General features: G+C 46.0%; 1 protein-coding gene across 1 annotated transcript in view; it reads left to right on the forward strand.

Moving 5' to 3' along the window:
• Window positions 1-20,851, forward strand: part of MTMR8 (myotubularin related protein 8) — a 710,603-nt gene that overhangs the window by 335,288 nt on the left and 354,464 nt on the right. Inside the window, exon 8 of the mRNA XM_069612538.1 lies at window positions 17,784-17,893. Coding sequence (XP_069468639.1) covers window positions 17,784-17,893 — 110 coding nt within the window. The remainder of the gene's footprint in view (window positions 1-17,783; window positions 17,894-20,851) is intronic.

The following is a 20,851-nucleotide window of genomic DNA, read 5'->3' on the forward strand; positions in this document are numbered from 1 at the left end:
GCACCATCCCTTGGCTTCTACACATATGAGCCATGTGCCCCGTCATTCCACATGTCCAACATTGTTACGCTCACCTGGTGTCTGCGGGCTCGTTGGGGCACGGTTGGAGCCCTTTCTCGACTTCTATCCCCTGGATAGACTCTCTCCCCCAGCTGCTGCTGAGCCTGCTGTTCTGGACGCTGGTATTGCCCCTGAGAGAAGATGAGAGGCAATGAGAATGGCGTGATGGTGTCGTCGTGAATTCCCTCGACCCTATCGTTTCAAAATGAAGTGTGCAAGCGTTTTCCCATGCAAGCTCACCTGTGGTTTTGTAACGCTGAGCTCTCCGTCCTGCTTCTTGTAGCAGGGGCGCGTAGAGTGGACCTAGCTGCTTCACTAGTCCGTGGAAGTGGTGATCCAGACCGGCTGCGACCAATCCACTTAGAAGGTAAGTCTTTTGGTTATGATTAATGTTTGTTTTATTATAATGTCTTTTGCCTTGATTATTAATAGTAATTCTTGCGATGTCTTCACACATTCCCAATAGGTGTGAAGATGGCAGATTGGAGTCGTGGAGCGAGTCCGGGGATTCCCTTGAGGATGATGCAGCTCCCGAATTAGCTGGTAAATTGGCCTTTATAATGGAACTCTAGACTCCGGTATTGCACGGCCAAGCTTTAGTTATTTAAATGGTTTCTAACCTTTGTGTTCTTTTTCCCTTGCAAGAGAAGACTGGCGGCGTAGAGCAGAGTCTGGATGCTCATGACCAGCTCTGCGGCTGCAGGGTGAAGGTACCGCGAAGATGAAAAAAAGAAGTGGAGCTCCCGCGTTGCTGGATGCTCAGATCAGGTGATGAAAGGCTCCGACTCCGATAGCGATGGGATGCAGGTAAGATGTGCGCCCAGCGATGGAGCGGCTGGAATCAGGTAAGGTGTGCCTTCAGCAATGAAGTAGCGGGATCCAAGTAAGATGGTCTTCAGCGATGGAGCAGCTGGAATCAAGTGGATGCACGACAAGATGAAGAAACCGGTAAGGACAGCGGGTAACGCGAAGCAGAGGCATGTGGGTGGTTTGGCCTTAAATAGGCCCTGGCCCCTCCCTTTGGCTCCACCTTGTCCCTCCCAGGGACTTTTGCACGTGCCTTCCAATGATGGTCTGTGGCCTGATGCACGTGCCATAGGCACAGAGTGTGCAAAGCACACTTTCCATGAGCCTGGCGCCAGAGGCGCCAGGACTGGGTCCATTTGGACCCTGGGGGTGAGGAAGGCCTGGACCCTTGTCCAATGGCCATGACAAACTTATAGGTCAGTGGTCTCCCCATCTGCCCATATTGCATATTCTGATTACCGTTTTGCATATTCTGAAAACCTCCTTGATTATTCTGCCAATTCCCTTGAATACCTTGCCACCCTCTTCCTCGATATCCCCTTCCTCGTGGGCATATGCACTATTTGTCTGATCAAACTGTCTTTGGTTATTTACTTGTGGCATGGTCACTGCTTGCTGTGAATTTGTTCTGCCTATGCTAGTTAACATTGCCTCTTCAATGGCGTACTTGGACAGTTTTTTCTGAACCAGTTTTGCTTCCTCCCCTTTTCTGCGTATCGTCTTTTTTGCGATTCTTTTCCTGCAGGAGTCTACAACAATGTGCAATGGTTAACTGGATTTCCGACCAAGGTTTAGCTTCTATACCCACTAATTTCTTTAGCTGCTTCAGTACTTGCTCTGGCAGCCCATGGCATAATATATGATAAATTACAGGTATAGATTTCCCCCAAGTCTCAAGTTTCAAGCATCCAGGTGTCTTGGAAATTTTGAATGTAAACTAACGGATTATCTCCTTCCTCCATCTTTTTTGTCATGATGGCTCCCATATCTGACGTGTCCGGATATAGTACTCGTAGCGCTTTCCAAATTACTGCTCTGCAGTTATTAAATGGCGCTCCATCATGCACGGTTTTGACTGTAGTCACACCAGGGTAGCCTGCCCTTGTCCAAACGTCATCAGCTCTCTCCCCCAAGTATGGGAATCAGAAGACCTTTAATATCCTCTATAGCTAATGTGTTCCCTCCCATCATTTTTTCTAACCCATACATCCATGTTCCAGTGCCGGAAGTTAAACTCGGGAGTTTGCTCTTTAAAATATCTCTGCCCATTTGGGACCACGGTATGTAGTGCAGTCTGGCCCCTCTCTTTTCTAGCAAGGAGAATTGTGACGCCCCAAACTCTCTCTCATCATTTGTCTATCTACCGCTGGGGTAATATTCCCACATCGCTGTCTACCTGGCAATGATCTTAACCTGCTTACATAAGGCGGGGGCTCCCCTCCTTGCCACCTACTGCCCCCCCTCTGACCGTGGGGTTGCCCCTTATGTTGGTCTGACTGTGTCAGTGGCTCTGGTGCCTTAGACATAGGTATTTTGAGATCTGACCATCTTACTCCCTTATCAATAGGTGATAGCCCTCTCGATCACATACATCACTTGTCTCTTCCCTCTGCAAGGTTTCCCTTTCTTTGTCTGATACTTTGTGCCCAACTCGTGAGAATTCTCATCTCTATTTAATGGTGGTCTGTCTAAAGACGGCTCCTTGTCTTGCACTACAGGAGGCTATCTCCGTGTCATACAACTGGGTGCTCTCAAGATGATAATTTTTTCCCTTCCCTTGTATTTTTTTTTTTTCTGGGCTTGCATTTTGTGGTATCATTTATTGATCGTTTTCCCCTATACTCCGCGAGTCAAATTCGTCTTCTAGATTTACTCTAGACGTACCTGGTAATGACTCGGATTCGGGAAAAATTCCTCTGTCTTCCAATGCTACCTGTGGATTGGGATTTCTTCCCTTTCCAAATAATCAATTGCGCGCTTTCTTGATTTTGTGTTCCATGTCGCCATCGACTTTCTCGCTTCTTCCCTTGCTCTGTCTTCCTTTCTTTTTCATATCCCTTCATTCATATGCCATTTGTATCTCCTCATCCCTTCGTCTCTGTATTCTTTTCTTATTCTTTCCTGTTCATCTTCTATTCTTTTTCTTCCTAGCCTTTCCTGTTCCTCGGCTGTTCTTTGTCTATTGTCACCTTTTCTTTGCTCTTCAGCTCTCTGGTTTTTTAGCTTGCTCATCTTAATATAACTGTTCTTGTCGTCCTTCTTTTCGCTCCCTCATCTTTCAACCATTCCTCCCTTTCTTTGTCTTTTCTGTCTTGTTAGTCTTGATCTGCCCTTTGGCTTACATCTTCGATGCCTTTACCATCGCGTTTAAGTAAAATCTGACCTTCCATTCGTTCCGTAAGACATCCATCTCATGAATTTTATCCTTATCTCCTTTCCATCTCTTTATTTCTCTCCTTATATCTAGAGATGTACTTGCTCGATCACTTCTCTCCTTATCGCGTCTCTCCTTGTCCCTCAGCACTTTGGAGGTCGTATTATTCTCGGTATCTTTCTCTGGGCCCTCGTCACTACTTTGCGTAGGTGACTCATATGACGGATTGCTATATCCCGTCGCTGCTTTAAGTTCCCCTTAATGGGTATAACCCTTCGTCATTCTTAGTTTCGTCTTTTATTTCCGACGGGGCAGGCGGAGCAGAAGGCTCTTCCCCCCCCCCCCTCTTTGCATATGTTGAGTATCCAATCTAAATGAAGCTCCTCCTCCTTTTCTTGTTCATACATTTTCCAAAGCTCTAGACTCGCTAGGCGCTTTTCTAACTTTTTCCCTGTGTACGCTGCATGCAAATGTGTCATATGCTGCAGAACTTCCTTCGATAATGATCCACCTTATGGCCATGGCATAAACATTTTGTCTGCGGTTCCTTTAACCCACTCTGCACTGTATTGTTTAAGCGCGAGCTTCGGTAGCTTTTTGCAAAGATGCACTAATGGAGTAACTTCCATTTTTAACCTCCACTTTTCTCTTTGCTACCACTCGCTTATGCTTGGATTACAGTTTCCAAATTATGTCTCAGTCAAAATACACTTATGAGCGACCACCAATCGTTGCACGCTCCAATCCCGTCAAAACACAATTTTCTACTTTAATCTTGCTAAAAAAACAACCATCAAATTTAAATTTTTAAAACCATCCATTTTCGTGTCTCAACTTCATGCTTTTCTATTGCATACAATTCTTTCAACTCTGACGTCATCACACCTTTCAGTCACATAAAACAGACAGGCTTGACCGGCCACATGTACTATTCAAAATCTTAAGATTTGTCTTGCCCTCTAAGATTGCTCCGATTGGAACTTATACCTATCTCTTTCTGGATCATCTTTAATCGATCCCGTCTCCTACATCTACTTATGGGACTCTAGATAAGGGTTTCTGCTAGCACTCTTTAAAGTCTAGGAACAGGGCGTATTCTATTATCGTGGCCTCACTCACAACTATTCTTCTTAATATATTGCTCGGCCACACTCAAGTCAATATGTCGTTGCCCATATACATATATATTAAACTCTTACTCTTGCGTTATATTTTATCCCACCTCCCTCCGTTACTCTCCGTTATTTACTATACATGTATTCCTTTGATCCCTTTGATGGAGTTGCTGGAATCTGGTAAGATGTCTTCAGAGATGGAGCAGCGGGAATCAAGTGGATGCACAGGCAAGGACAGCGGTAAGCGTTACGCTGCAGAAAGCAGAATAACGCGAAGCGGAGGCATGTGGTTGGGTTGGCCTTATATAGGCTGGCCCTGGCCCCTCCCTTTAGCCCCACCTAGTGGCTCCACCTTGCCCCTGCCTTTCAATGATGTTCTATGGCCACGCCCGGCCCTGATGCACGTGTCTTAGGCACAGAGTGTGCAAGGCACACTTTTTCATGAGCCTGGCGCCACAGGCGCCAGGACTGGGTCCATTTGGACCCTGGGGGTAAGAAAGGACTGGCACCTTGTCCAGTGGCCATGACAGCACTCCCCCCGCAATGCCCCTCTCACGGGCGTTCATCTCCCCGGTCCAGGTTTGGTGGGGTTGTTGTGGTGAAATGGACAAATTCCACAGGTCCCAAGTGCGATCTTGATGTCCATAACCCTCCCAATCGATTAAGTAGTACAGTTTTGATAGTACTATTTTAGACTCTAGAATGTCTTTAACCTCATACTCAGGTTCTCCTCCGATAATTTCAGGCTCCCGTGGTTTTTTGATCCTAGTGTCAGGCTTCAAGAGGGAAACGTGAAATACGGGATGAATCTACATATTGTCGGGTAGATCTAGTTTTACTGCGGCCGGGTTGATGATGGCCTTGATGGAATAAGGTCCAAGATCTCTGGAACGGAAGACCCGAGGTCCTTTTAATGGTATATTTCTGGCAGCCAACTATATTTTATCCCCAATTTGGTAATGTGGAGCTTCCCTTCTATGCCTGTCAGCAAACTTTTTTTGTTGTTCCTTGGCTTTAGTTAAATTCTTGGTTGCGTCCTTAAGGGTTTGAGTAATAGTCTTATGTAGAGAGGTGATTGCCAGCATTTCTAGCTCATCAAGCGGGTCAAAGGAGGACGTCCGAGGGTGCCGACCATTCATGATATAGAATGGGGCCTGTCCCATACTAGTGTGGATAGTTATTATAAGCAAATTCAATTAACCAAAGAACGTCCTTCCAGGATCCTTCTGTCTGTTGCAACATGCATCTCAGGTATTGCTCTAATGTCTGATTAGTCCTCTCAGTTTGACCATCGGTTTGGGGCTGGTGGCTGGTGGATAGGCGAAGATCAATCTGCGCTATCTTGCAACAACTCCTCCAGAAGGCTGAGACGAATTGCGTTCCTCGATCAGAAATCAGTACTGAAGGGAAACCATGTAATCCGATTACTTGTTCTAGGAATACGGTAGCCAAAGTTCCAGCAGTAGGAAGTCCTTTTAGTGGAATAGTGTGCCATCTTGAAGAACAAATCTACCACCACTAAAATTGTGTTGAAGCCGTCGCAGGGAAGTAAATCTGTAATGAAGTCCATGGATAACGTATGGCAATGGACCGGTGGCAATAATCCTGCGGGGCTGGACTTTTGGGATTTCTGATGTGCGCAAACTCCGCAGGTTGCAATAAAGTAGGCAACGTCCTTTCTCCAGGTTGGCCACCAATAATTCTTCCTGATTTTGGCTCATGTTTTAGTAATCCAGTGGTGTCCCTCCACTAATGATTAGTGTAATTGGCTATAATCTTGTTTATAATCTTGTTTTGAGTTTCTTTATCTCTAATGTATAGTCTCCCCTGGAAATAGGGTAAATTGTCTGTGATGGACTACTGGTCTCCTTTGTTCAACCATTCTTGTTGGCCGGTTTGGTCCATTTGAGACTGGAGGTCGACCTTCAAATCTTCCCAACAGGCGGTTACTGCGATCTGATTCTGAATTAGTTCCACCGGAATGATGGGTGCTGGTTCTGATGGTATAAATGCGTCTGTCTTCCCCCATTGGTGACAGAGCGTCTGCTTTTCCGTTGCCCACTCCTGGTCGGTATGTGATCACAAAATCATGCTCCGCGAGCCCAGCGAAGCCGACGAGAAGATTGGGCCTTGGCTGTTTTTAAATATTGCAAATTACAGTGATCCATGATAATGGTGACAGTATGTCTAGCCCCCAGGAGGTAGTGTCTCCATGTTTTAAGGGCTCCTTTGATCGCCAATAATTCTTTGTCGGTTATGGCATAGTTAATTTCTGGTGCTCTAAACTTACGTGACCAAAATTCTATGGGATGTCACTGCCCGGGGTCTGGGTCCCTTTGTGATAACACTGCCCCCATGGCCACACTGTAGGCATCAGTCTCAACCACGTAGGGTAGATCGGGTCGTGGGTGCCGAAGAACAGGTGCTGACGTGAAAGCAGATTTCAATTCCTAGAATGCTTTTTCAGCGTCGGGAGTCCAAGAAAACTTTTTATTCTTTCTTTGTAAAGAAGTGATAGGATAAACGATTTGAGAAAATCCCGGGATGAATCGCCAGTAGAAATTGGCAAACCAGAGTACGCTCTGCACTCCCTTGGTTAATGTCAGGGATGGCCATTGAAGAATAGCTTCCACTTTACGAGTGTCCATGTGTACCCTTAGTGGGGTAAGCATAAAGCCCAAGAACTCCACTTCCGTGACATGGAAACATTTTTTTTCCAGTTTGGCGAATAGCCGATGCTTACAGAGTTTTTCCAGAACGGCCCTTACATGGCCCACATGTTCTTCCTTGAATGCTGAATAGATAATGTCGTCTATTTAAACAAGGACACAGACGTCCAGTAGTTAGTGGAGTACATCGTTCATCAAGAACTGGAATGCGGCTGGTGCGTTGCATAACCCAAAGGGGATGACCTGGTACTCGAAAAGCCTGTATTTGGTTCGGAATGCTGTCTTCCATTTGTCACCTTGTTTCACTCTTACCAAATGGTAAGCTCCCCGTAGATCTAACTTTGTATAGATTTGAGCATTCTTTACTTGGTCAAGTAGTTCGGGAATGAGTGGCAGAGAGGGTACCTATTCACGGTAATCTGGTTTAATGCCCTATAATCTATACATGTTCTGAGGTCCCCTTCCTTCTTTGGCACGAAGAAGAGAGCTGAGGAGGCTGGGGACTTGGACGGGCGGGTGAACCCATTAGCTAGGTACTGATCTAGATATGTTCTTAGGTGTTGATTTTCTTGCTCAGTCAGGGCATAGATTCTGCTGCAGGGAATTTGCGCTCCTGGGACCAGATCGATTTGGCAATCGTAAATTCTGTGTGGAGGCAGGGTGTTAGCGTGTTCCTTTTGGAATACGTCCAAAAATTCTTGATATCCGGAAGGTAATGAACCTGAAATTCCTAGGATGGGTTTCCTCTTGAGTTGTAGATTCCTCACATCCCTATGGTAGCAGCTCTTTGCACATCCTTGAGGGAAGGTCAGTTTTCTTGTGCGCCAGTCAATCCTTGGGTTATGGGTGTCAAGCCACACATTCCTAGGATCATTTGGAACTGGAGGGCCCCTATAAGATCAAATGAAATGCTTTCCCGATGACCATTCTGACATTGCCAGCATTACCTTATCGGTGTGTTGAGTTACTGGCCCTGAAGACAGCTGAGAGCCATCCACGGCAGTAATTTTTACGAGTGTGGTTTTTGCTGAAGTGGAAGGCCTATCTGTGCAGCCAAATCCTGATCGATGTAATTTCCCACCACACCACTATCGATGGCTTCTTGAGCATGTACTCTTGATGGTTGTTGGTGATGGGTTATTAATACCGGGATGACCAGGTGAGGTCTGTACAACTTTCTTAATTCCGCTTGACAAGTGGACCCCTACACTTGCCGGGCGTCTGAGTTTTCCGACTTCTGTTCCTTTTCTTCGTTGCCATTGTCCGTGGCCCCTACCATCTTCTTGGGGGGGAGGGCGGTTTAACAGGGCAATGTCACAAGAAATGTCCAGCCTTTCCGCAATAAAAACAAAGTTGTTGCCTTCTTTTTTCCCTCTCAGCCTAGGAAATGAGAGCTCGTAATCCCCCCATTTGCATAGGTTCAGTGGTTTCATGAGCCCTGGTTTGATTGTCCCGAGGCCGTATTTAAATTGAGCTCCCTTCCGCCCTCGTGCGGTCCTTTTTTCAGTCTTGTAATCAGTGGTCCAATTGTACAGTTAGGTTGATATATTCCGCACAACATTCAAGTGGATTGACAACTTGAGCTAGTACGTCTTTTAACTCTCCACGTAGCCCCCGGTAAAAAAGTGTGGTCCATTTCTCCTCCGGCCATTTAGTCTGTGCTATGAGGCGGTTGAAGGTGGCAATATAAGTCAATGTCCTGGTTTCTTTGGCTAAGAGATAGTAATTAATTGTCTAATGCTTGACCTTGGGTGTGCCTGGCTAACATTTTTTCTAATTCCCGTTGGAATTCCACAAAGTTCTGAAGTATTGGATCATCCTGGGTCACTAATGGTATGGACCAGTCAGCTGCACAGCCTCCCAAATAGGAAAGTACAAAGGCCACCCTTGCGCTGCCATTGGGGAAGGCTCTTGGTCGGCACAAAAAGTGGAGGCAGCACTGGTTCATGAACATAGCATATTCGTTCGGGTCGCCAAGGAAACATTCTGGTGGGGCCAGTGGGACTGCCCCTGGAAGTACCACCTGCACTGGTGGCGATGGCTGTGGCAAAGGAGTTGGTGTAAATCCGGGTAACGGAACGTGTCCTGCGTATGCCTGGAGCATTTGCCTTGCCAGATCATCTGTTTGTTTTCGGGCTACAATAAGTTCTCTCCTCAAGGAATTAGTCTCTTGCCTTGAGGCGCATGCACTTCAGCCCGCAGCTCCCCCAGTAATTGGGCTAACTGGTCGGTTTCAGAGGTTTCCATAGCACCAAGGCAGAGATTCGGAGAGGCTTTGCGTTCTGTTACGCTCACATGGTCTCTGCAGGGGCGTTGGGGCCCGGTTAGAGCCCTCCCTCGACTTGGAACGCCTCCCTCTCCCGGTTGCTGCGGAGCCTGCTGTTCTGGATGCTGGTATTGCCCCTGCGAGAAGATGAGGCAATGAGAATGGCGTGATGGTGTCGTGACTTCCCTCGACCCTCTCGTGTCAAAATGAAGTGTTCAAGCATGTTCCCATGCAAGCTCACCTGTTGTGTTGCAATGTTGAGCTATCCGTCCTGCTTATCATAGCAGCAACGCGTAGAGCGGACAGAGTTGCTTCACTGGTCCGTGGAGTGTTGATCCAGACCGGCTGCGTCCAATCCACTTAGAAGGTTGTCTTTTGGTTATTTTTGTCTTGTTCATTAATAATAATTCTTGCAATGTCTTATCTCTTCCCAGTAGGTATGAAGGTGCAGACCGGAGTCGTGGAGCGAATCTGGGGATTCCCCTGAGGCTGATGGAGCTCCGGAATTTGCTGGTAAATTGGCCTTTATAATGGAACCCTAGTATCGGGTATGGCGCGGCCAAGCGTTTGTTATTTATATGAATTCTAACCTGTTGTTATTTTTCCCTTGTAGGAGAAGGCCGGCGGCGTAGAGTGAAGTCCGGATGCTCGACGTAGCTCTGCGTTTGTAGGGTGAAGATACCGCGAAGGAGAAGAGAAGTGGAGCTCCGAATTGATGGATGCCTGGATCAGGTAAGAAGAAGACTCCAATAGTGATTGGGTGCAGGTAAGAGGTGCGCACAGCGATGGAGCAGCTAGAAGGAGATAAGGGGCGCCTTCAGCGGTGGAGTTGCTGGATTCAGGTGAGATGCGCCTTCAGCGGTGGAGTAGCTGGATTCAGGTAAAAGGCTTCTTCAGCGATGGAGGTGCTGGAATCCGGTAAGATGTCTTCAGAGATTGAGCAGCTGGAATCAATTGGATGCACAGGTAAGGACAGCGGTAAGCGTTACGCTGCAGAAAGCAGAATAACGCGAAGCGGAGGCATGTGGATGGGTTGGCCTTATATAGGCTGGTCCTGACCCCTCCCTCTAGCCCCGCCTAGTGGCTCCACCTTGCCCCTCCCAGGGACTCTTGCACGTGCCTTCCAATGATGTTCTATGGCCACGCCCGGCCCTGATGCACGTGCCTTAGGCACAGTGTGTGCAAGGCACACTTTTTCATGAGCCTGGCACAAGAGGCGCCAGGACGGGGTGAGGAAGGACTGGCCCCTTGTCCAGTGGCCATGACACACAGACATGAAACTTGGTGAAAAGATGTGAAATGTTAGTGGGTTTTAAATATTATGCTTTTTATAAAAATGGCGAAATTGTGCCAAAGGACGATGCGACATCACACTGAGTTGGCACCCGAGATTGTAAACCGATGATGCCATTTTGGCTATATAAAGGGGAGACAGGGAAACGAGGGATTCAAACTCAAAACCAGAGACAGCCATTCCATCTACACGACAAGCCACTTAATCCACTCCCAAAGCCATTCAAGATCCAGGAAAGCAGAGATCCATTCAGATCCAAGCATAGACAAGAATTAAGGGAGAAAGGAGGAAAGGTAGCTGATCCCATCTGGGAGAGCCCAGCTGTCCCAGTGACTAGATCTCTCGGCCCAGCTGTCCCAGTGACAAGATCCCTTGGCCCTGCTGTCCAGAGACCTTGCTGGCTGTCCAGATTCCCAAACTCAAGCTTGCATTGTAAGTATCACATTGCCCAGTCCCCAAACTGCATATCCTGCTCTTTTGACCCTTGCATCCCATTCAAATCCCAAATTGCCAGAATCCTCTGCTTGCCTTTCCATACAAAAATCTGTTAGTCTATATCTGTTAGCGTATTCCTTTCATAATTTCTCAGCGTATTCCTTTCATAATTTCTCCAGTTATCTGTGTAAGTCCTTAGTACCGTTTTGAAGTAAATTAATGAATTCCCTAAGGAGATTCACAATGCGTGCAGTGTTTTTTCTTTAAATAAAATAGCCATTAATATATAGCCTCAGTAGAACTAGTCATTGTGCAACAAAACCAAATTTGTGCTTTTCTCTAAATTCCGATTTACATTCTGTGCTTTTCTATAAATTTCGATTTACATGCTTCCCATTGGAAAAAAACCCAAGCTACCATCCTATTAAGAGTAATCCCTTTCCCTCAGAATCCTATGTTATGTGCCTGTGTTTCTTATTCCAAAAACCGATTTCCGATTTTGACAGCTAAGCCCCTTATCTTAAAGCCTGTGTGAAAAACTAATTGCCGTTCTGCCATGTGTGTTTTCTGTTGCATTCTGTTTTTTTTCTTCCCAAAATCGATTTTACCTGTGTTCACATTGCCTTGGTGCCCTGCTCAGTAGTCTGTAAGCTTCATTGTCTCTTAAGTGCAGCCACATGAATTTCTGTCCTAGCTATCCCACCGCAATTGTAAACTGATGTACAAGTAAAATCAGAGTGTGCCATTTTGCTCCTAAATAAGGTTTTCATTTTTGTTTCTGGCCTCCCATCTTTGGGTGGTGGGCTGAATGTTAAATCTGATTTTTGTCCTCTTCCTTCGGACTCCTTGACACTGCTTTCCATCCACAAAGAATTTAGTTAGCAGGTGTTGGGGGTGGGGGGGTTGTGCGTAACTTTAATTCTATCTGTTCAGAAAAACGATTTTGCTTCTGTTTTCTATTAAAGGGTTATGTATAATATGCTAGGAGTTTGAATTAACTGTGGTGTAGGATTTTTGCATGTGTACTGCCACACAGTGATGGCTGCTGCCCTATTTGATTTTGCTCTGATTTTTCATTGAACCATAAAATTAATAAACATTTTGCTACACTGGCCTGGTTCATAGTCCTTTGCGACACGGGGCGTTTGTTAAGATGGGTGTGAGACGGGTTGGGGGCCTTATCAAAGGAAGGTACCGAGAGTAATTAAAGATAAAAGCGTTTTTATTGTGAGCCACATTCATGGTCAGTGGAAGAAGTCCCTGGCTGGAGTGTGCCATGTTATAAAACCTTTACATAACCAAGACATTTCAAAGAGATTTGCCCATACCTTCCTTCTGACATCTCTCAACCATCGCTCAGCAATCATTGGTTCAAAAGTGGGCTACTGTAACTCTGTATGTGGGGGTTACTTAAATATCTTTGTCACAAGCTTCACTTGAAGTGCTGTTATATACCCGTTGGTCTCAGCGCTCTATAAATAAATAAACATGTAACGGTTTTTGCCCAACCCCCGAGAGGGTGTGGTACAACAATTGTTAAACTGTTCTGTGCACCATGTTTTAAAATGTGCAATAAGGGGAAGGTGATCAGCTTCATTTATAGGTTATCCTCTTAGAACACTGGGAACCAGATTACTTTATTTAAATGCTGAAAACTGTAAGGGTTTGGACAGTTTAAAAATGTGTTAATTCCAATGCTGTATGGGAAAGGGCTCAAGCCAGGGCTCTCATCTCTAACATTGTTGCTTTTGGAACATTCTGAGCGGCCTGTCCATCTGATTAGACGTTGTTGGTTGAGATTTGGTGAGGCAGTGGCTTTCTGACTGGGAGGGTATAGCTTTGGGAAGCCCCTTCAGGCCTAGATCACTTTACTGGATCCAAAACACAGGTCCCTGTCGGCCAACCACCAGCCCCCCTCAAGGTAGTCTCTCAAACTGCCCTTTGGTTCGATACTGGGACTATGAAGCTTTTACCCATTGGCAGCACTGGGGGCCCAGCTAGTAAGTCATCTGCGATGCTGTGAGGAGAACTCAACAGCCAGACTACATATCCATGGAGTCGGCACCAGTGTGGCAAAATAGAGCTGTTGTTACTCTGAAACAGGGGGATGTCCAGTGCTGCCCCCCTCCCCTCCATTGTGGAGAGCGGGGGCTACCCAAGGTGATCTGGAGTGAGCCCTCCCCTCACGGCGCCTGGTATGGGAGAACCTTCAAGCAGGAGTGCTCGGGTCAATGTGTGCACTCAACGCCAAGTGTTGGTTCAACTGGTTTTACGTGTACACCAGCTTTTTGTGTTGTTGCCAGGCACACCGTACCACCTCAAAGGCTTCAGCAGCGAGCCAGCTTTATTTTTGGGCATTATCCGAATTTTTCTTCGCCCTCATTACCTCACCCTCTGTTTCCCCATTGGTGGTAGGAGTAAGATGGGTTTCTCTAAGTTTCGGACATGGTTCCTCAAACTCCTCATTGGATCTGAGATGTAAGCAACTGTGATTTATGGCCATGGGAAACGGATGCAGAAAGCGGTGCTTCACTTTGCTTCAATAGGGGGTGTTATCCAGAGCCATTGTCCTATTCTAGGGACTCTCTATAGTTCTGCCCCACGTTATTTGTTGTTCATACTTGTGATGAACAAAAAAGTATTTAAATCGCTTTACTTCTGAGTATTTGTGAGTTAGCCACGGTTGGGTGCAAGGGTTACTTTGGGAGCCCCCCTAAAACCCAGTGGAGGCATGCTTTGCATTCACCTTGGTGTTTGATATGCAAAAACGATTCAGGTGGTGTACCTCAAATGGCAACGATGCCCCGTCTCCTGAACCGGATCAGCGCTATAGTTCACCCCTTTCACCATCTAGGGACCATGCAGGAAGAAGGGAGGAAAAGGGGCTGTGCAAACATACTGACCTCAGCACCATACATACATACAGCCACATTGGACTCATTGCGCAGTAAAAGAAAGGTGTAGAATGCATTATGTGAAGTAGCTCACAGCTTAAAATGTGCAACCAATAATTGAACCGTCGTCTGCAAAATGGGGTCCTTTAAATGGGGTAGGACAGGAGGAGCAGTATACAAGAAGCGTACAAGTCTGCCGTTGATTGTGTCCTAGAGACCAGTCTAAAGTACATCCATCAATGCTTTACACCATATTCAGAGCCCACTGCCAGTCTCCATTCTGGTGAGACAGAAATTGCCCTGTGAAAAGCTGTGAGCGTCATGCAAGAGACCAGAGGAGGTATTGGGCACTCTGCGCGAGTTTAAAATCTCCATATTAATGGGGCGCCCTCCAACTCCATCTGAAATTCAGATACAAGAAATCAAAAATAGTCAAATAGTAGTGAGCATTTAAGTAAAGATACCATTAGATTCACAAGTGTGGCAAATGAGGAGAGAAGGAGGAATCTAAAACATGTGCTCAGCTCTTGGCACGCTGACAGTTGCCAGTCTACTGGACTGGTTTTAAGGGTGTTGCTCCAACCCCACAGCAACCCAACATGAAATCCTAAACATTTTTTATTTAACAGCCCAAACAGGGCCCATTTCAATAAAAAATGTTTTCTTTTAAATGTTGTAGCAAGTGACTGTGGAGACGGAATGGAAGGAATGGAGTAATAAGCTTTAACTCCATATGGTATTTTTCAATGGAAAAGCAAATGCAAAATAATTATGTATAAAAGGCAGTGAAGGAGGTGCAAAGTGTGATCTGAAACCACGTCCTATTGCTGCACAATTATTGAAGACTGGGATCCAATGGCGTAACGTCACAGGCGTTAACACAACCGGGCACCTCCATTGATTGTCACCTAGTGCTCTGCCCTAAGCTTGAACGTGGGCTGCACGGTTTCAGTCTGGCGCCATCTCGCAGAGATACTAGGACATTCTCAGTAGGCCTATCGGTAATGGGGATACTTCAATCCTTGCATAATGTAAAGGGTACGGCCCATGTCATTACAAATGCCACTGGCAAGCACTGCAGGTGAAGCACCTTTGTTACTCCTTCATGCAGACCGACGATAACATGTCAGATGACCGTGTGTGCGTCACAAATTATATTACTTGGTGACTTTAACCTTGGCCTCCAGGATCCAAAGGACACTGTTGCCTGCGACTTAGCCAACTCCCTGACGGATTTGGGATTCACCCATCACATCCAGGAACCTACCCACATAAAAGGTAGAACTCTTGACTGGCTAACCGACCTGAACTGTACTATCGACCTCCTGGCTGTAACGCCATGCCTATGGTCCGACCACCACAAAATCATCTTTACTATCAAAGCATCGCCCACGGCAGACATCAAAATCAACATAGCCCCTGCTATTCCCACTCTCAACAAAAAGGACATTACCAAAGAGAAACTACTCCCCTCTACTCAATAAGTCAGCATCACCCGACTCAGCCCCTACAGTCCTTGTCGAAATATATAATTGCACTATCTTAAAAGCATTAAACACCATTGCGCCATTAAAACTGCGCAAACCCAAACCTTCCCCTCCACCTTAACTCATGGTTCACACCACAGTTAAGAGACCTCCGTAAAGCAAAAAGAAATGCTGAGGCTCATTGGAAAAGCAGCCCATCTGTTTCCAATAAAACATCACTAATCTCTGCCTCAACCAATTACAAAGACGCTATACTCCTCGCCAAAAAAGATGTCTACAATAATCACATACTGACAGCCAAATCTAACACGAAAGAACTCTTCAAGATTCTCAAAGAACTCTAGTCGCCCATAGCTCCACGAGACCATTGCGTCACTCATCCTGGTGTTCCAACATTCAGAAAGCCCTCCTTGACAAAGTAGCTTCCCTACAAACAAAAATTAACCAAAAAAACTGCAGCATCACTCTTCACTCAGTATTTAACTCCACCCCCAACACTAACTCAACTTGCCCGCCAAAACCTTTCAACTTCTTGCCTCTCACTATTTGGGAAGTAGAGAACATTATCAAAAAACTCAAACCTACCAACTGTCAAGGCGACTCTTGTCCACCACCTATCATTAAAGACTCTGCACATGAACTTGCCCCATTCATCGCCATCCTCATTTACACCTACTTCAAATCGGCAATTATACTGGATAACCTTAAGGATGCTTGGGTAATACCATTAAAAAAAAAACACCTTAGATCCTAGCAATCCGGCCAACTACAGACCCATAAATATGGTACCCTTCCTCCTAAAAACCCTGGATAGGGCAGCCTATATTCAAATTCAGGCCTACCTTGAAGCAAACAATCTTCTGGGTCTCGGGCAATCGGGATTCCGCCATAGACACGGCACCGAAACTGCCCTTATTGACCTTGCAACACAAATTGAAGACTTAAAAGATAAAGGCAAATTAGCACTACTCCTACTTCTTTACCTATCGGCAGCTTTCGATCTGGTCAATCACCAAATTCTGTGCCAGCACCTCAAAACAGCTGCCCACTTCTCAGAGGAAGCCACCTCTTAGATTACCTCCTTCCTTGCTAACAGAACTATGCGGGTCTTCTCACCATCCGCATCAGCCGAACCATCACCAGTCCTCTGTGGAGTTCCTCAAGTCTCCTGCGTATCTCCAACACTCTACAATGTATTTACTAAGCCCCTTTTTGATATTCTCGACCATCTGGGTGTCTCATATACTAATTAAGCTGACGGCACCCAGATACTTATCCCCATTACTGGCGACCATGCGATCGACTCTAGCACTCAATGATCTCTACTTGATCATCCAGGCCTGGAGGGCTCATCATGGGCTGTGCCTAAATGATGAGAAAACCGAGCTACTCCTCATAGGATCCCACACTAGACTTAACTGAATCCCACCTTCAAATCCTTCACCATTGACGGAAACATTATCAACGTCTCAACGGATACCAAAACGCTCGGTATCTGCCGTGACTCCACCCTGTCACTCACACGACAAACTAATGCTGTTGTCTCAGCTTTGGCCTACACCTGTAAGCTGATAACTGCATGCAGACCCTTCCTAACCCCTGCCAACTACATTACCCTTGCCAGAACTCTGGTCATGGCGAACATTGACTATTGTAATGCATTATTCCTTGGCACTAGCCAAAAGAACAATAATAAGCTTCAAATCCCTCAGAATAACGCCATAAGGGCAGCCCTCAACATACCCAGAAAATCCAGCATATCTGACACATGACTCAGTCTACACTGGCTCCCCATAGCCTCTAGAATTTCTCTAAAGACTCTTGCCCTTACTCACAAATCCAGAACTAACCAAGCTCCCATCTACCTTGCCAATCGCTTCACTGCCTACACGCCAAACAGACAGCTAAGATCTGCAAATGACCACTCATTGGCTATACTGAGATTCATGCTGCAGAAAGCAGGGGGCTCCAGCTTCCCGGTCCTTGCCGCTAAACTATGGAACACACTGCCAGCCACACTGAGAGCCGGACCTTCCTATTTGGTTTTTAAAAACAAGGTCGAACGCTGACACATCGAGCAGGACCACACCACCTTCAACATGTAACTTACCACATCACTGTCTTCTTCATCTTGTGTATATACTTCCACTAATTCTAACCTACTGCCTGCTGTATATATGTACATATATGCTTAATTGCTATCCTCACTATTGCTTGTATACTTATACTGCCAATGCTATGTATCTGTACTTACCCTCCCTTGTTACCCTCCCCTAAGTAATGCGCCTTGATGCCCCCGGGCCGAGTGTGCAATACAAATAAACAAAATACAAATTATCAATGGACATATTTAATGATGTTCTTTCTGCATTAATCCTGCAGTGTGTGAGCAGAAGGCCCCATCAATGAGCGACTTTCTAACAGGCCTGGAGAACTGTGGTTGGTTGCGGCATATCAAAGCTGTTATGGATGCGGGAGTCTTCCTTGCTAAGGTAGCTTTCATTTAGCGAAACATTACAAATTTTATTCTGAAATGATTATTTAAACATTTGCAGCTTTTGGAATTCTAAAATGAGACATGTCCATATAGTAGCACTTTTTTCTTATGTTAATGTGTTAATAGTGTTTTATGTTCGTCTGTGTGCTTGTTCCTACTCAGCACATGAACATTAGTTATTGCTTGGGGTGAATATATTGTTAAGATGCTAGTGAAAGTATGTGTTTTTGTGAGCATTTTTTTATCCAAGTGCCGGTGTATGCCTCAGTTTAATGTGATTATACACATGTGGTGGTGTTACTTTTACACTTATTTGCGGGGGTGACTTAAGCTTCCTACCATGTTGGTTGTATTTTATGTTTAGTGTTAAACAATAGGTTAAATCGTACTACTGCACCCATCTGTCATATGACAGTAACGATAGGCAATATTAAACGTATCTTTCATCTTTCTGTTGCTTTTAATTTATATTTTTAAGAAGAATTATTCTAGATCTAAAGTATGTCCAAAATATGCTTGGGAGATTCACGTAGAAAACATGTGGCTGGTACTGCACCTGCTCAGTGGTAATTTGCATGATACTCAACAATATGTACTTGGGTAGATGATAGGTTGGCTCACAGACAAAAAGGCAAAAGGTAGGTTTCAAGGGTGTTTCTTTTGACTTTTTGACCAAGAAGATCAAATGTCATAATGTAATCCTACTGGGCTGTTTAGACACCTCTAAGCAATACCTGTATCCCTCGCCCTGGAGGGGCAATCAGCTTCCTTAGTCCAGACTCCCTTATCCCCTGGTACAAGCCATGCAATTCCAGGGCTACAGCTAGGGGTGACCATTGTCTAAACTATACCTCACTCTAGGGGTTGCCTAAAGGCCATAAACTTCTCTAAATACCTAAGGTTTATTTTCTAAGGTCCTTCCTACTCTTTCCCCCACCTCTTTTTGTTTTGATATGTCTGTTTTTCCCCCTCTCCATTCATCTCTCAGATGCTTTCTATCCACTCATTCTCAGGCTCTCCAGTGGTTCTCGCTCCCTCGCTCACTCTCTTGCCTGTACTCTGTTTCTTGCTGTGCCTGCTAGTTTCTTGCTGTGCCTGCTAGTTTCTTGCTGTGCCTGCTAGTTTCTTGCGCTCCCTGCTAGTTTCTTGCGCTCCCTGCTAGGGTCTTGCGCTCCCTGCTTGTCTGCTGCTCTCACTCCCTGGCTCGCCCTTTTGCCAGTACTCTGCTGTTCCCTCTTTGTGCTGTCTTGCTCTCTCCGCTGCTAGTGTCTTCCTCTCCCTGCTCCTCGCTCTCTCCCCCTGCTCCTCGCTCGCTCGCACTCGCTCTCTCGGTTGGGCTCGCTCGGACATTTTTTCTCTCCAGCTTTTTCTCACTTCATTATTCTCCTTTCTCCTCTGTCCCCCCTCCCCCTCTCAGGCTCTGCATTCTTTCTGTCGCTCGCGTGTTTCCTCTCGCCCATTGCACCACTCATCATTTGGCACCTCCTTCCCACCAACACCATTCCTTCCCACCAACACATTTCCTTCCCATATACGCTCCACAACTTCTTCCACCAACCGACAATCTCCACTCTGCTCTTTTGCTCCTACTGCCACCTCTCTGACCTTACCTGAACACCAACAAAATACCCCGGCTCCACAGTTTGGGGTCCCCTCTGACGCCACCATTTCTCTCTTGGGGTAAGTCTTGTTCTGGCCATTCTCAGGTAGGTCTATCCAGGTTGAGAGGTGTTGGGGAAACACTTTCTTTTTGCTGCTTTGGTCCCATAGACTTCTATGGGACACCCTTTTGTTTTGCTTTGTTTTGGTTCCTTACTTTTTTGGGGTAAGTAAAGCCTTTTGCTTTACTTTTGTTGTCCTTTTTCTCTTTCTTATCGGGAAACTTATTAGTTCATAAGTTTAGTTACTGAGAGACTGTTAGTGAATTTCTTGTAGTATTACAATTGCACACTTCACCCTAAAATGAAGTATGGTTTGGTATCCTGTATAACGTTTTCTGTAATGGCTTTTCGGTTCCTTTTTACAGTGTGCCTAGGATGAGCTGCTGGCAGTAGATATTATTTTTCAACAGCTTTTTACATTTTACTCGTGCACTTTTGCATTTACTGCAAATGGTTAATATTGTTGGCCTTATTTTTCTTTGGCCTTCTGCCTGCCTGTTCAGGAAATGCCATATATGGATTGCCCTTTCCTGGGGAAAGCTGCTGCTTACGGAGGCAAAAAGGCGGTTTGTGTGTGACCCTGGATGTGGGGTCTGGTCCCAGTACACCTTGCGGTGCCTGAATGACTGTTGCTAGGCAGATGTCGTCAGTGGCTGTCCATGATTGGATAGTCCCTGCCAGTTTGAAAGTTGCTGTTCCTTACCATCAGTGGCACTTGGCGTGCTTCCAACCCGATTTTAGATGAAAGTAGCGCTCCAGCAGTTATTTGACAGATTATTGTTGGAGCCAATTCCTCTACAAAGACGAGCAGCCTGTTGACAACCAGAGGACAGCCCCTACAGCTGAATAGCAACAACTCCAGTGAGATCTTGGTACAGCCCTGCTTCTCTGTCCTGATCTCAAGAAGACCCTTGTTGGTGCTTCGACCACAGTGGTGGGAACAGCCAGTCTCAACCCTTCCTCGAGGATCCATCCTGCTGAGCCTTTGAAAGTGTCCCTGACCCACCCGGTGGACTGACAAGCTCTCTCCTGGGCTACCTGGCTGTAGCCGTCGCTGTTCCAAGTGCGTCCTTGGAACATCTTCAACTTGTACCTGCTCCTGCATTGTCAGCCTTCTTTCATCAATGGAAGCCATGCAGGACCTTGATCCTTTGTTCGGCCATGGAAGATCTGTCACCACCTGACCATGGTGACTCCCGTTGCAGTCAGTCGTCTTCGCATCCTAGAGGTGTCCTGAGGTCTTGATCTTTTCTTGGTTTGGGTGTTCAGCCAAAGGTGTCTGGATCCGATTC

The sequence above is a fragment of the Ambystoma mexicanum genome, chromosome 5p (genome assembly GCF_040938575.1).
Source record: "Ambystoma mexicanum isolate Mex_15411 chromosome 5p, UKY_AmexF1_1, whole genome shotgun sequence".
NCBI classification, from domain to species: domain Eukaryota; kingdom Metazoa; phylum Chordata; class Amphibia; order Caudata; family Ambystomatidae; genus Ambystoma; species Ambystoma mexicanum.